This window comes from Centruroides sculpturatus, unplaced genomic scaffold (genome assembly GCF_000671375.1).
Source record: "Centruroides sculpturatus isolate CEXI.00-Female unplaced genomic scaffold, Cexi_2.0 scaffold112, whole genome shotgun sequence".
Taxonomy (NCBI): Eukaryota; Metazoa; Arthropoda; class Arachnida; order Scorpiones; family Buthidae; genus Centruroides; species Centruroides sculpturatus.
Window position 1 is genome coordinate 392,154 of NW_019384367.1, and position 18,072 is coordinate 410,225.

Consider the following 18,072-nt stretch of genomic DNA (forward strand, 5'->3'; position numbering starts at 1 on the left):
CATATTCTGGACACCAGGAGTCATAAAGAAGAAAGTGGGAACAGAGTTTTTGTGTAAAATGACAAACCATTAAAGCATTAATCCTATTTATTAAAAACAGGTGTATATTATACATCTCACACCACAGTAATATAGTATTTTCCAATGAGAACAAAATTGTCCTTTGTGAATGAAAATAATTTTTTTATGTGAAATTTCAATTGTAGACTTGAATATTTTTTTGTAACTTTAAATTTTTGATTTTAAAATAAAGAAAAATATGCTCAAACTCTTTGAACATATTTTTCTTTATTTTAAAATCAAAACATACTAAAAGAGGAAAAATGAATTATTCAAGATATTTTTATGATTATTTTTTCATATGAATGAACCCTTTACTACTACTAATAATAATATATACTATAATTACAGTGTCCATACATCCTTTATTTAAGAGGACAGTCCTTTATTTCACTGCTCTGTCCTTTAACTTTATTTATTTTCTAAAATAGGCATTTTGTCCTTTATTTTGTAAAGTTAACACAAAGTTTATAAAAATTTTTTTTAATAATATATTGAACAAGTTAGTTTTGTATATGCCATCACGACCAGTGTTGCATTGTTACATAGAGCGCAGTAGTGCAGTGTGTCACCAACCAAATGGTCCACTGACAGTACCAAGGGGTGGACACTCTTATGGGAATTTTTGTGATAGTTTTTTAACTCTCTAGTTGGAGCATGATATACTTGTTAATTAAAGCTGAAGTTATTTGAAAGAAAAAATGAGGGATTTCTTCCTATTGTTATTAGAAAAGTGGTTTTAGCATTAGAAAAATCAGAAAATATACAAGCCAAAAAATGCAATGATGCTGTGTACACATTTTATCAAACGTGCATAGATTATCTAAATAATTGGGACATGTTTTTTATTGAAATAGAGATGTTTGAATGGGTCACATTATGCAAAGTCCCTTTGTGGGCGAAAGTAGAGGAAAGCTATATCTTTATTTTGAATCATTGGTCCATAAATATACTCGATGGTGAATTATTTGATGAAGTTTCATGTGTAAAAAAAATATGTCACAAACAAAAAGATCGACGAATGGCGACAGAATAACCAGCCCTGCCATCAAAGGTGGATTGAGATTTTTGAACATTTTACAGCAAAAGAAATTGTTTTCAAAAACATTTGTAAAAAATAAAATTGTAGAATTTTCTTTGTCTCCCTGGATCTAATGCCCCCATCGAATGAATATTTTCATTGGTGAATAATATGTGGACGAATGAAAAAAACTGATTTAAAAGTAAGCACATTAGAAGCATGTATTTCCATCAAATACAACTTTCAAATGAACTGTATGGAATTTTATGACTTTAAAGCGTAAAACGGCGCTATATAAAAAAATTAATTCTACTGAAAAGTATCAAAATTAATGTTGTTTAAATTTTTACAATGTGTGTATGTGTAATAATTCAGATTGTTTAAAATTTTAATGTATGCATTGTTGTATGCTACTATTTTCGTAATAAATGTTATAAACTTATGAATTTTATAAGGTATTTTTTGATTTTTATCGATATGTCCTTTATTTTCCCCAAAAAAATATGGTCACTGTAACTATAATGTGCATTATGTACAATAGTATTACCTATATGCTAAAGTTAATGATAGTATTACTGTAATACTACTATTAATGTTGGAATAAAAGAAGTGGTTTCAATCATATGACTGAAAGTTTTTAAAATGTATTTCTGTTGCTTGAATTAAGCTGTTTAGTCATTGAATTAGATAAAGGTAGCTGGATGGTCAAGATGGTTTAGATGTAGCCTATCTCTGGGATTTGAGATCAAATCCAGGTGAGCAACTTCCCAGGAATTTTTCTTGGATGATCTGTCCTAGATATGTTGGCCCCTGTTCCTTATCACCCAGCCATCCCCACTGTGGGCATGGTTGAACTAACAGTAGGTATGGAAAAAAGTTCCTTCTAGTGCACAGAAAGAACAGTACAGAAAATGTCACAAACTAAATCAAATAATAAAAAATAAATTCTTAATTGTAATCAGTGAAGTTAAATTATCATTTAATCTAAACCAAGAGAACTATTCTTATTGATATCCTCTTTTATAATTGGACATATATAGCATTTATAATTCTGACTTGAGTTTTTTTTTTTCTTTTTAGATTTGGCCTATACCACTTTTTTATGTAGGAAATTTAATTTGTGGTTTAGGTGGAACTAAACATTTAAGGTAATTTTATTGAATATCTTAGTAATAAGATTATTTTGTCTTTCAATTTTTTATAATTTTTCTGTATTATTTAATCATTTTTAGAACTGAATAATTTTTAAAAAATTAATTTATCAAAAAAATTTAAAGACAGCAAGAGTTTGGAATTAATCTTCAATTTGTGTTCAAGAACAAATAGTTATTGAGGAAGAACTTTTAATCTTTAGCAAGAATTGAATTAATTCTCTAGTTAAAGATTATTTACTTTCTTTTTTATTTGTTTTAATTTTTTTAGAAATTTTTATGATTATTATTATTATATGTTTTTTCCTTAATAGTTTTCTTTTTCAAATATATTGACATGTTCTAATGATTTAATTAATATATGTAATAAATATCTTCTTCATCTTTAGGGACTTTTCTATTATGAAAAAGAGTATTTTAATTAAAAATACAGTACAATTTCAGTAATTTGACCCTTTGCTAGTTTGACACATCCAGTAATCTGACACTAGTGGACTTGAGTATTACTGATATCACTGCCATGTTGTACAACTTTCTCACTAGTTCAAACTCCAGTTATCACTAAATATGGCATGATATTGACCATGAGCTTAAACACTCAAGCTTGGGCACAATATTAAAAATTGTTACACTCATCATCTTAAGCTGCTTGAAAAAGGTGCAGTATCTTATAACAAAATATTGTATGTACAAACAAAAATCAGTCCCTCAGAATTTCTGACCGAAAATATTGTAGTTTCCACCAGAGTTGCTTTAATTTCCCATTAAATTTATTGGAAATCTTCCAACTTGGCAACATCACTTACTACCAATGGCAGCATGCTTGGACTTTTGATCAGTGATCAGTTTGTTTTGCTGCAGCATTATCCATAATGAACGAATTTGGTTAGTCTCTATTCTGTCAAATTTAATTTTCATGGCATCAAATTCATTTTACTCCCAATAATCTGGCAATTTCCTTAATCTGACTCTGTTGTGGTCCTGTATATATTGGATTACAGAGGTTGTACTATAATAGAAAAAATTATTTATAAAATTAAATATTAAATAAAAACATTAAAATAAAACTAAAATTGAAATGTAAAAAAGAAAGTAAAATACAATAAAAATGAAAAAAATGCAAACAAAAAAATCTTAATTAATTAGTTTTAAACATGTATATTACTGTTTTCTTGATTCTAATACATCCTTGTCTTTGGACTTTTTTGATTTTTGAAATTGGGGTGCACAGTAGAATTGATGTGTATTAGAATTAGAGTTAGGCACAAAGTAGACTTAATAAAGCCTCACTTGCATCATTTTCTCTTCCTTCACTCAGAAATTCATGTGTATTACATCATTGTAATGAAATGGTATAAGTCCTTTCTGTAACTTTGGTTTCAGTATTGGTTTTAGTTTTGGAATGGTTTGATAATCTCTTGAACTACAGCAAGTGAAGTGATTGATGTTCAATAGACAAATCTTCTATAAAGCTGTGTTTAAGCAGAAGTTATTCACTATGCTGAAGAATATGTATATAGATAATTTGTGTGATATTGCATATCTGGAAAATTTCATGCTTGTAGAATTATGCAGCATGTCAAACACCAGCAAAATCAAAAATTCTTTACTTAACTCTGCTTATAGTTCTAACCAGTATTTTTGCATTCAATTTCATGCTTGTGCATATTGATGTGAAATGTCGTAAAACATTGATTTTATGTTAGTCTGTAGATTTACTATATCTGCTAATAGAATACAACTACATTTAAAAATGTTGGTATTGTGAAGGACTGTAAACATGAAAATAAAAAGTTTTTCACATGTGTTTATTATTATTTGAATATATTAATTTCCTGTGGTTGTATGTTCAGTGATAGAGTATGCATTACGGTAGCGTGCCGTGACATTTGATGATAGGGAAGTTGTGTTTCTGTAAGAAGCCGACTTCCAGGGGTGCTCAGTTAATTCTTTAAATGTATTTTTAATAGATTATTTATCTGACGTGATTAATAAATAGTTATTAATACTTATTAATAAAGTTCAATATAATTACCTCTGTTATTAGATTCAGTAGATTCCCTATGCCCTCTAAATGCCGATTCTTGCTTTGATAAAAACATATAACATCTATTAATTTAAATATATCTATTAGCCGTAACTATCTTGTTATAATTTTCAATATTTATTTTATATTATTTACAAATGTTAAATTCTATTCCGCTTTGATTTCCAAATTGCTTCAAATACAAAAGAATCGACATGTCTTTTGCCAGCTAAATTGTCAATGCCATTCTTATTCCACACATTAATTTCATTTGAAAATAGTAGGCAAAGCCAATCAAACAATTTCTGCATTTTTGCATTTACAGAGCCATTTTATCATGAAAATGTCGAACAAATTTTTGTTTGAAGTGTTTATGTTTAACTTAGGCATTGGCCTTTCTCTTTTAATAATGTTTTCTTTTTCATTATATGATCTTGAGCCAAAACTTTTTTAAAATAAATTTTTAATATTGCAATTACATTCTGAATCACTAGCCACGACATAATAGCTACAATTAGAAATAAAATTATAAAAACTTGGTGAAATAAAATGTGTGGTGGATATCCATACCTGGTACAAAATATTCTTCAATTGTATTAATATACTTTTAAAGAAAATTATACAGCTTTGTAAAGAAACATACATAAAAATAACATAAAATATTCCAAATTATAATTAGAAGTTCAGACTATTTACAAAAAATTAATTTTTGAGTCTATCAATTCTTCCTTTTCACACACCATAGAAGTACACCTTTTACATTTGTTTGAAGAAATCACTTCATTAAAAACAATTAACAATAGGTAAAAATTACATTATTAAAAATGATCAGACGTCAGCCTTTCATTATAGGTTCTGACGCCTATAACATTAAAAATCAAAGTAAATCTTCACACCAAACTGTCAAGTTTTATACACTTTGTATCAGGTTCAAGCCCTCTAGTGGTGGATACGAGTTATCTTAATTTGCATATAGTTTCAAATGCATGATGAACTCAGGATATTTTTCTTCCAAATTATAATTAGAAGTTCAGACTATTTACAAAAAATTAATTTTTGAGTCTATCAATTCTTCCTTTTCACACACCATAGAAGTACACCTTTTACATTTGTTTGAAGAAATCACTTCATTAAAAACAATTAACAATAGGTAAAAATTACATTATTAAAAATGATCAGACGTTTTAATTAATTTAAAATTAATTTTTTGTAAATAGTCTGAACTTCTAATTATAATTTGGAAGAAAAATATCCTGAGTTCATCATGCATTTGAAAACATAAAATATTCTTTACTCTTTAAATCTTAACCACTTAGTCAAATAGCTCCCTACGAGTGGAATCAGAGATGATCTTGGTAGGTGTGCAGTGTGTGTGTGCATGCCAAATCCCGAGGGTGCCGATATCAGTTAATGTCAAATGCCTCTTTTGTCACATCACTAGTATATCTCAAAGGATGCGATAGGGTTGTTGTAAATTTTAAATGTTTCTCACCATAGCTGTAAAAATCAAAATATGTTAAACTTAATAGTCATTTGTTTTCTAACTACAGGTAGGCCTCCTACAATGCGATACCTTTACAATGCATTTTCGCTCCAACGTGTTTGGAAAAATGTGGAAATTTTCTTACAATGCGGTTTATGGTATTTAGAAACGAATTATCTTTCACATAACAGAAAACTCACAATGGATCACGTGATACGAGCCGCAGTTCGGTGTACAGAGCTAAATGTCCTTGAAAATAGCTGTTTGTCGATGTTGATGTGTTGTTCCCATGAAAATTTCAAGGGAAGACCGATTTCTAGGCAGATGTGCATCAGTTATCGTAAACACTCAAATATATTACTCAATTTTCGATCATTTATACTCTTTCAATAGGTGTGGACTGCAGAAATGGTCCAAAATAAGTATAAACTTTTATTGGGTATACATTTTTAACAACATAGTGAAAGGGAGTTATTTTTTGTGATTTTTACTGTTCACAAAACTGATTGAAAAAATTTTAGCCATAACAATGCTGAATGAAAAGAACTGTTGTTAAAAAGGAAATTTGTATCTCTTCAAACAAAGATAGAAAATTTTAGGTTGAATTAAAAATCAAGAGCAGATAGCTGATATTGGTAGGAATTTTAATTTAAATGAGTCAACTATTCGGTCGATTAAGCAATCAGAAGAAAAGATTAGGAATTCGGTTGCATCCGGATCATCTATTCTTGCGAAAAATGTTGCTTGTCCGAGTGCATCTATAATGGAAAAAATGGAACAAGCACTAATATTATGGGTAGAAGATATGAACAAGTAATGGTTTCTTTTAAATAAAAGTGCACTTAAACACAAAGCCTTAAAAATATTTGATTATTTAAAACAAATGGGACAGTCATCAACTGATGAAACCAGTGTTAAATTCATGGCTAATATTTATAAACCATGAAAAATTTTTTAAATGTCATTCAAATGCCAAGTTCTCTTTTTAGAACTGAATCCCAGTTTTTGTATTAAGTTGGTGTCTCCTATAATGCGATTTCCCACAATGTGGTATTTTCAAGGAACATGTCTACTGCGTTGTAGGAGCCCTACCTGTAATTCGTTTTAGGACCAGGTGTCCACGGAAATTTACAACTTTTTGGTTACTCTCATTGAACTGGAAAAATTTCTGTCTTTATTACGTCTAATATTATGAAGAAATCAGTCCCCACCGTATTCAGCTAGAGATTGGGTTGGTTAAGCTTTTAAGTAATATTCCGGCTCTTTCAGCAGGGTTTTATTTATGTCCTCAATTCCCTAATCTCTTAATTATTTAACCATATCTTAAGTAGAAATAAGTCGAAACTAGTTACTTTGTACTTGAATATTTGTAGTCTTGGAAAAAAGTGGAAAGACAAATTTTTATGACAAATGGATACATAAATCGTAAATTTGAGGAAAATAAATTCTAAAGCTTTTTCTGTACTTCATGCATCTCTCTCATTCATTAAATTTAGTTGTAAATTATGCTACCAAAGTATGGTTAATTTTTTAACATTATACAAGAATTGTACACGTTTTTTTCTACATTCCCTTAAAGATGGGATATACGAAATCTTAATATCACTGGTTTAACATTGAAATCCGTGAGTAATATAAAATCGGAGAGCGGAATAAAAATATCAAATATTTTAATGGATTTTTTAAACTCCTGTCAACTATACAGAACTATCATAAAAACATACCAGTAAATTTTTATCTGTTGGGTTAAGTTATAAATCTATTCATGATTCACATAATCGGGCGAGGGCGGCCAAATACCTAGCAGGCAGGCAGCTAACAGCCCAGAACTGGTCCTGGATAAAATTGGATGTGGTATATGTGTAGCATCCACCCAAGGTCCTAGGCTTCCACCAGCTAAACCGGGTGAGGTTGGTGTTCTGTAAAGCGCATGCGCGAATCTGGGTTTTTGGATGCTGACAATACAGCGCTTCCACTCCGTCACTAATATTCGAATATACAATAGCAATCTTATTTTTTTTCACGTGTAGTATAGAAATTTGTAATAAGATATATAATGCAGTTATAATAAAATATTGTGAGAGTATTTTCATATAATTAAAATTACTGTACTATGTATTTATTTTTTAGAAAATACAAGAGTAGCGGTGCATCCACTGCTTCCAATGATGGCACGCCACTGATGCATTATATTCACAAGCTAACATTTTTCAGCTTTTGACATCTTGAAAATTGGGTGTCCATTACATTTGATGGTGCATTAGAATTGAGAAAACATAGTATTTTAAATAGCAAATATGCTCAGCTAATATTTTTCTCATTGAAATGATTAAAACTTTTATATATTTTTTTTATTTTAATATTAATTTTATATGAATATAAACTGAAAAAAATTACTTTAAAATTGTTCTCTAGAATCAGAAATTTATGAAAAGCATTGTTTTTGCAAAAAATTTTTATGAAGAGTTAAACATTTCTTTTCCACCTTTTCCAAAGTTCTATATAATTGCAATTACGTAAAATCAGTATTGGAAATGATGAAAATATGAATGAGGACTGACTTCCAAAATCCAACAAAAATCCAATTGGTATGATCTTGTAAATGGTCTAGTGCAATGGTTCCCAATTAGTGGTACGCATACCCTGGGGGTACGTGAAATTTCATAAAGGGGTACTTGAGGCAATCTAAAATCGGTCGATTTAAAATTTAAATGCATGAGATGAAGCAATTAAAAAAATAATGGGTGGACCATCAAAAATTTTACAATTTACAACATGATGTCGAATGCACAAATTTGTTTATTTATGACTAAAAATATTCCTGAAATTTCATCAAAAAGATGCATTTTGTGACAATATCTAAATAAAATTCTTATGCAAGAAACAAAAATTGTACAATTAACACAATTTGTATTAATTGCACAATTATCATTATTATAATGTCAGTGAAGAGGCAATAAAATATTTACTACTATTTTGCACAACATTCTTCTGCGAGAGCGGATTTTCGGCCATGACAAACATGAAAACTAAACATCGTCACCAACTTCAACTCGAAGATGACTTGAGACTGAAACTGAAAAAAGCAACCAGAGTTTACAAAGTTGTGCAAAGAAAATCGTGCACATTTGTCATATTAAAATTAATTAAATAACCTTATGTTATTTTCATTATTATTAGAATTGTATTTTAAAGCTAATAAAAGTAAAAAAACTTATTTTATTTATCACTAGCTGTCTACCCATAGCCTCGCTCGCATTATATCGAATTTTATTGTGGGAGTAAGATATTTTCTCGCAGTAAAATGTAGCCTATGTCCATCTCCAACATGTAAGCTCTGTGCCAAATTTTATTAAAACCTGTTCAGTGGTTTACACATGAAAAGGTAACATACAGACAGCATTACCTTTGAATTTATAATATTAGTATGGATTAATATGAATTTCTGCTATAAGGGGTATGAGAGTTTGAGCTCTTTCTTGAAGTGGTATGCAGGAAAAACTAATTGGGACCCACTGGTCTAGAGGAAAATAATTTTCAGACATCTCTAAACAAGTATGGAAAGTTAGTGTATCATGCATTGATATTTGTAATGCTGTACTTAGCTAAAGTTGGCCCAATATCCAACAAATACAGGCCCAATGCTTGACTTCAGAATTCTAAAACCCAACATTTCTACCTGTATTACTAAAACCAACACTTTACCTGCATATATGAGTGCCCATCAATATCTGCTTTTCCAAAAATTGATATCTCTTAAGGTAAATCAATAACCAGCATTTCCTCTGTATAATTCTTTGAGTGTGTTTTCTTTGAAAAAGCTTCATTTCTATTTCCAGCAACATGAACTAATTTGGAATTTTTAATCTGCCATGTGGTCAAATCATTGCAGTGTTCAAGTTGTGTGGTGAATTGTTTTGATATGAACAAGTGTGTTTGTTTGCAACTTGACCTGCATTTAATGCATCTATATGATGCACAAAACCTTATGTATTTGAGAAATTAAATAAAAAGAGTGTTTGTTGGAGTGAATTAGTGTATCTCATATTCATAAACTTGTTCCATTGAGCAATAGTATGATTGGATTTTCAAAAGGAGACGTATCCATCCTTGGAACTTCAGAATGACATCTCTAATTTTTCAAATTTGTGTATTTCTAGCTGCTAGTGATTTTGCCTATTTGCATACAATTGTGAAACTATACTTGTGCTTACTAATAAAAAAAAAAAAAAAAGAATGTTTTCTCAGCTCAAACTTTCTGTAGGTCTTTCCTGTTTTTCTCAAAATCATTTATTACAGAGAGGTCTTAGTTTATTTTATTTTTATATGTAAAAATATATTAAACAAATACATGGGTCATGTTATGTGTAGACAACATTGTGATGTGTTCTGAATTAAGGAAAATGGCTGAGTTGAAGTTGGAAAAATGAAATACTGTAATGTGTTTGAAGAGAGAGATTATAAAATTAATAAAACCAAGACACAATATGTCTTACAATGTTCAGCAATGTGGGAGAAAATGATTTAATAGCTTTGACATTGAATAGAGATGATGTCAAGAGATTAATCATTTTGGCTTGATAGTGAAAAAAAGAAGTGGAAAAGGAAGCGACTAGTTGAATCTAAGCTGCTTGGAAGAACTATAAAGAAATGTCAACAGTTCTGTGTTGACAAGAGAATACCAGTAAAACTGAAATGTAAGGCATACAAAATGGTAGTGAGACCAGCAATCATGTATGACATGGAAATTTTACCTTTAAAAAAGAACTGATGTCAATAGAATGAGATGCAGAAATGAGAATACTGATATGGATTTATGGAGTGACAAGAATGAACTGGATTTGAAACAAACATATAAATGGGATACTAAAATTTGACTAACTTTGTGACAACAGAGAAAATGCAGATGATTTGGGCACATTATGAAAAAAATGAAACTACATGAGAAGGAAGGATTTAGTAATGGAAATTGACAAGAAACAGAGAAGAAAGAATATGATACAGATGACATAAGAACAAAGAGGTTGAAGGAAGAATAATAAAACAGTTCTGGGAATGTGATGGCTTCATATGTTCTATTAATCACTTTTTCAAGAAACCAGAAAATAAAGTTTGTTTTGAAATGTTCATTATTTCATCTTCAGATTGGTCAGTTTGAAGCCTGAAGATGGAATGGCAAACATTCCAGAAACATTAACCTTTATTTTCTGACTTGTTTTAAAAAATGAGTGTTTTGATAGTGATTAGAATAGCAAAATATTAAGCAGTCTGAAGAAAGCTCATTAAAAATAGCTAAGCTAAGAAGATGATTAAAAATATACACTGTAATTTATTATAAAAAAAAGGCAGTCAAAGCAACTTTCCTGAAAATTTACATTATCTTGTTACAAAAATCAAAAGTTAATATTTTGTGTGCTATGGATCATTTTGGCAGTCTGGTTGTGCTTATGGACCCTTTCTCAGAGTATTGTTTTTAAATGCATAAAATAAAATACATTATGAAGGAAAATAATTATATTGAAATACAGTTGTCAGAATATTAAAAAACAAATTTATGATAAAGTAATAATATATGTATTGGTAGTAATAAAATTTTGAAGTAGTGATGATGGTAAACAATATTTTGAGATATTTTCAACAACTGTAAATATAATTTGAAAGTATGTGATATTTGTATTGATAATCTTGCCAGTGACCAATACTATTATTGTTTGTTGGCTGCAATGATAAATTGAAGGAAATGCTAAATTTCTATTAAAGGCTAGTAAAAATAAGATGTAATTTTTTTCTCATAGATGTTCACAGATTCTCTGAAATTATCCATGAACTCCCAAGGAGTTCTTGGACCTTAGGTAAAGAATCACTACTCTGTATTGACTAAATAGTTTTGCCTAATATTGCAAAAGAAGCTAAAAAGTTTTGGTTTTTATTCAAATTAAATTAATTTTCCTTATAATAAATTTAATCATTTGATTAGAAAATTTATATGTAATCTGTCAACATTGTTTCTTCTTTTTATTTAAATTGAAATTAAAGTAACTTTTTAATATATTATGGCAGGTATAATTAATCTTAACACATACAATAATACATTTAGCTATTTATTTTAGAAATGGTTTTATCTAAGTTTATCTTAATGAAAATTTTATATTTTAGTTTACCAATGTTTACAGTATTAAGGAGGTTTACTATTTTAATGACTCTTGTAGGGGAATATATAGTATTAAAGTAAGTTATGATTTATTGTTTATATATTTAAAATAATTTTTATGATATAATATTTATATTAACTATGTGACTGTGTAATATTTGTATGTTTGTTAAAGAATAAGACGAAGCAGTGCCATTATTTCAACAGTATTTGCCATGATTGGTGGAGCAATTATTGCTGCTATGTAAGTTAAAATATCATTATATAACAAGTAAAGATGTTTATTGTTGTTGCATGTTTTAAGTACAATACACTCTGCTTATTGTAATCACACACAATGTTATCATTTGGCTAATTTTATCAAAGTTAATATGTTTCAAAATATACAAGGTAAAATATATTATAAAAAGTGTTGTTCTTTATAATCAGAATTTTGTTATAATTACCATTGTCTGTAGGTAAATAGACTTTTTTAAATAACACTTACATAAAACCTGGTAACCGGAGTGGTTGCGTACTAGGGTAGCTAATGTTTTTGAGGCCCCTTCTGGGCTCTTCTTCAGGTTATTGTGCAAAAATTGGATGTTGTAAATTTTAAAATCTCTTGGAAGGTTTCCATGTGTTATGATTCGAATGGTGATATATTCAAAAGGAAATTATTTGATTTACAATGTCCGACTTCTTTTCGCACAATAGCCTGAAGAAGAGCCCAGAAGGGCGAAGTGAGGACGAATAATAAAGACGTTTTTAATTTTTATTTGATGTGTGGTTGATAACACATAATCATTATCAGTTATTGTCATCAGTCTTAGACAAATGTTAAACATTAATCATTTAATCATTATTTGCTTGCAAAATCATAGTTTAAATTGCTAGCATTACTCTAGCTGTTGTTACAGTTGGTAACATATAAACAATAGTAAATTAATTATATATTAAATATAATAATAATTATTAATAAACCTTCAAGTTTTTTTAATTGTTTTAATATGTGCTTTTAACATTAATCAATAAAACCAAAATTTCCTCTAATTACATTCTTATTTACTTATTCTGATTAATGTTATCAATCAATTATTTCTAATTTAGGGTAGTACAAAAATCATTTCAAAAAGCAGAGTCTACATTATACTTACATATTTTTTTGATTATATATAATTATATATCTGACTATACTAACTAAAATTTATTTTCTTAAGATATTGTCCAATTGAATAACTTTATTATTATAACAGTTATCATAAATAAAATGATGCAAAATATTATAATAATAATAAATATTATTAATATAATAAAACATTTGAATTAGAAAAAATAAAATGTTTAAAATAACATAAATTAGGTTATCATAAAATAGTGCCCACCAGGTGCTGAATGGATAAAACCACTGAACACTGGTAATTGGTCATAGGCCTAAGTATTGGGCCAGGTGGGTGGGGAGTTTTCTGGATTTTCTTCATATTTCTAAACCTGAAAAGGACCAGTTTCCCATAGAAGATCATCTCAGGAGGCACTCTCCCTCTTTGGCAGATTGTTCAAGTGTTGCATTGCTTTATTCTTCAATCCAATCCCATCTTACAATAACCTTAAAATAATTTATATAAACAAAAAAATACATTATGCTCATTGATCATTGTAGCATTAATAAAGAGTTTGTTTTCAATATTTAAGACATGAGTTGTCAATGGAGACAAAATATAATTGCATTATTAAAATAATGTATAATTTCTAAGTATCACATTTAATATTTTTTATTTTTAATGAAATATAAATGTAATGAAAAAGTTATTGTAAACTTGATGAATTTCATTTATTATTTTTTATTTTATTTATTTATTTAAAAATCTTTTTCTCAATTTGAAAACAACAACAAGATTCAAACTTTGTGTTCACAGTATAAGGATGTCTTATCTACTGGATCTGTTTGATACCTATCAGATAAACTTTTAATCTTTAAAGTGATTGTTAATTGATTATTAATTTACACATTTCTTGATAAAATTAAAATTGTTTTTAGAAATTTGAATTGTTTATATTTTTTAAAATATGGATGAGTTGTTAATCATTTGATGAAGAAAACAAAGATGTTTACTTGTCATTATGAGGTATCTGGATTCAAATGGGACTGGAACATGAAAAGTTTTTCATATATCATCTGACCTTGTATACATTGTTCACTATTCATACATCTCAATGTAAACTTAGTCAACCTATAACAGCTTTCTTATGACATAGAGTAGAAAAACTATTTTAAAAAATTCTGAATGAATTTAGAAATTATTTATAAAATTAATAAATTTTTACTTTGAGTTTTATACAAATGGATGAAATTAGAGTTATATAGTATTATAGGTAGACACTTTTGAAAGCTGGTACTAATAGATTAACTCTTACTTAACAAATTTTTAAAAATTATAATTTTAACTTCTAGATTATAAATTCAAATATCTAAGTTCAAAGTATTTAGTTCAAAGTTACACAATAATAATGCATTTTTTAGTGGTTTGTTTATATCTTTTTTAAATTTTTTCCTTTAGAGTTTTATGGGTTTTAATGTTAAATTTAAAATAATAATATGTAAGGGTTGACAAGTGAAGAGAAGGGTTGACAAGAAATGAAAATTGGACATATCAGAACTGGCAAACATTTATTGTGAATCTAAAAGAAATATCCATACAGTGGTACCTCATGATACGAAATTAATCCGTTCCGAAACTGAGATTGTATCATGAAAATGTTGTAAGGTGAATCATTTTTCCCCATGCAATTACATGTAAAACCAAATAATTCGTTCCAATGCGAAAAACACACTCAAATTAAAGCTAAGTTGTACATTAAAAAAAATAAATAACTATAGTAAGGAAGACACTGAAAAATGCATTTTGTAGTTGTAAATGTATAAATAACCATAATAGAATAATAATTGATAAAAAAAAATGTAATTTTATTTGCACTTTACCTTTGAGGATAGATGACGGTGGAAGTGTAAACTGGTGGCGGAAGAGAGGGAGAAGGGAAATGATAATAAAACTTAACTTACATAACATAATGTAACAATAACTTAAAAATAACTTAGAAAAGATAAAAAAAATTAGTGTTGTTTTATATATATATTTTAAAATTTTTATTTACTGCTTTTTGCTTTCTTTCCTTCACTTCCACCAGCACTTTCACTGGATAGAGATCACTTGGTAAAATATCTATCCAAAGAGGTTTGGCTTTGCCTACTTTTTAAAATGTTTCTAAAATAACTTAAGCAATTGTCATTACTCTGAGCAGCAATATGGCCAGTGTGAACTGTTTTGGGATGTTTCTTTTCAATAAAATCAGTCACTTTCTGATAATACCTCAAGATTTTCTTTATCAAGCGAGATCCTTCCACGACAAAGCAAACACGCGGACTGAGACCAATGAACAGAAGTGAATAAAAAATGGCGCTGCGAGCTAATGTAACGTTGTATGGTGAGTTTTTGTTTGTATCGTGGAGCAAAAATATGTTTGAATCCTGAAAATTTCATATGCTGGGGCATTCGTATTTCGTATCCTGAGGTACCACTGTATTTGTTTAGGCAAAGTTTCCAGCGTCTCATAAGTGAATTGATAGAAATCTTGTTGCTGCTCATAGAAAAATTCTTTGATCCTATCCTCCATCTCATTGTCCAACATGAATCTTTGCCCTCACAAACCTGTCTTGAGAGGTCTAAAAATGTGAAAGTATCATGGTGACAGGTCAGAGTCAGAGTATGTGAATTATAACTTGTCTGTCACTTCTGATTATGCCATCCACAGTGGCGATTGATGCAGTGGAGATTATGGAGTGTGCCTGACCTGGTTGTGGTTTATCCTGAATTGATTTGTAGTCTTCTCTGTAATTTTTGTACCAATTATTCACTGCTGTTCATCCTAAACAATGCTCATCATAAATGTGCTTCATTTGTCCTATTCTCTTCAACCACTAAAAACTGAAATACTGTCCTGTTGTTTGATTTTGGATGCTTTCATCATAAATAACTTAACATTAATCTGCCAGTTACTGGAGAAAAAATCTGTTTCCACCAACAATTAATGCAGCTTGTGGTTTGCCTATATTGAGCTTACCTACCTGTAAGGTAGCCCACCAATCTCTACTTTGCATGATGAAATATGACACGTGTCCATTTTTCAATTAGGCAATCCTTATATTTTATTAAATTAAAAAATAAACCAAAACTGTTAATACGGGAATTGCTTTTTTAGTTTACTTAGTTTAAAATTAATTTTATTATATTGAAATTTTTAACAAATTAATAATAATTTTAGATAGAATGTAACTTTGAAGAAATGTTTAATGTGATTGAATTTTACAGTGATGATCTATCATTTGATCTGAAAGGTTATGTTTATGTTCTTGGAAATGATTTTTTTACTACAGCTAATAACATATATGTCAAGAAAAAATTGGAAACCAAAGGAAATGTAAGATATATTTTACAATTATGAAAATTCAGAGTAAATTTTTAAATTTATTATTTAAGTTAGTGTTTTGTTAGTTAAAATAAATAAAAATGAATTACATTTAATAACAGTTTTATAATTTTAAGTTACTTCATAATAATATAATGCAGATATTTGTTTTAAATTACAAAAGGAATTTGATAGATTTATGATTTCCAATTTTATTTGAATAATAATACTATGAAAATTCTGTTGGAAAAAACTAAAAGTTTACAATATTAAAATGAAAATGATAACACGTTTAAATAATTATAAATGAATGAAATTTATGATAAATTAAAGATATAAATGTATAACAAGAATTAAACTTAAAGTGAATAAAATACTAAGATAATTTTCTTTTATTTAAATTATTTTAAAAACAATTGCATGCATAATTATAGAAATATAATACAAAATGTATTACAGTAGAACCTCGATTATCCGGACTAATTGGGGATGAAGGTAGTCCGGATAAGGAAAAATCCGGATAATCGAAATAAATACTTTAATTTGTCTTTTAATGATACAACACGTTTTCTTTTCGATGACATATCGGTAATATTAAAAGTAAATACTGTATTTAAATCGTGATCAAATTTTCAAGAAACAAACGTTCGTATTGAATTTGGACTACTACTGACCAACGCTAACAGACTACCTATTGTTTAAAAGGCCCTCTGGTGGCGCAAGAAGACGGATTTTATAAAATAAAAAGCAGTTGAAACTGCATTTATATGAATAAAAATTTGACAAACTATTTATCGTTTTATGAGGAGTAAAATTTTTTTGTCGCGTTTGCGGCTTTTAAGTAATGCGTAAACCTTCGGACCACGAGGCATAGGCAGTGGCCCACGTCGTCCATACCTTACGTTACCCTTGGTCATAGAAATGATGTAATTTGAATATAAATTACTTATAAATACGTATGTCAAGTTATATTTTTATTACTACGTAAAATATATTTAAGAGTTTACGACCACTGTGCTGGGCGAGACGTTGTTGAAACAAAAAAAGTTATTCATTCCATCACGTACATAAACAGTGTCATAATTCGCCAAGTGTGAATCAGCAAATTCGTAAAATTTTTGTATATTTTGAACAATCCGGATAATCGAAAATTCGGATAATGGAGGTCCGGATAATGGAGGTTCTACTGTATTTAAAAAGAGCTAAATATTAGTATGTTAAAATCTAAAGACAATGTAACAATACTTTACAAAATTGAAGACTTACACAAAAAAATTTTTTGAAGTCTAAATTCCTTTCACAATCACTGAAACATAATCAACACTGCTGAAGTCAACTTTCTTTTACAGGCTCTTCCCTGCCTATACTTATGCAAATTGTTTAAAACTTCCTGTAATGTTGGATATCTTCAAAATTTTCATTGTAAAAAATATTTAAAATTTAAAAGATTGAAAATTTTGAAAATATTTGACATTACAGAAACTTTTAAATAAGTAGTCTTTACAACAGAAAATTGAATTGATAGATTTATTATTATGTGATTTTAAAAATCAGTTATTTTTGCCATTATTTTATTTTTTGCAAATGAGTCATTATTAACAGTGGTCACTTATTATATGTATTGACACAAATACAAGTACTGTACATATAGGTATCTCTCATACAACACAGTGCTTCTACAACACATTTTTATAATTTTTATTGATGAAGATCTTTGCATTAAGCTTTTAATCTGAA

At 28.6% G+C, this 18,072-nt stretch overlaps 1 protein-coding gene across 6 annotated transcripts in view; it reads left to right on the forward strand.

Moving 5' to 3' along the window:
• LOC111612848 (UDP-N-acetylglucosamine/UDP-glucose/GDP-mannose transporter-like) overlaps positions 1-18,072 on the forward strand; it is a 50,658-nt gene that overhangs the window by 22,113 nt on the left and 10,473 nt on the right. For all 6 annotated transcript variants that reach the window (XM_023354149.1, XM_023354134.1, XM_023354118.1 and 3 more), the window contains 4 exons: positions 2,162-2,229; positions 11,898-11,969; positions 12,068-12,136; positions 16,239-16,347. In XM_023354149.1, coding sequence (XP_023209917.1) covers positions 2,162-2,229; positions 11,898-11,969; positions 12,068-12,136; positions 16,239-16,347 — 318 coding nt within the window. The remainder of the gene's footprint in view (positions 1-2,161; positions 2,230-11,897; positions 11,970-12,067; positions 12,137-16,238; positions 16,348-18,072) is intronic.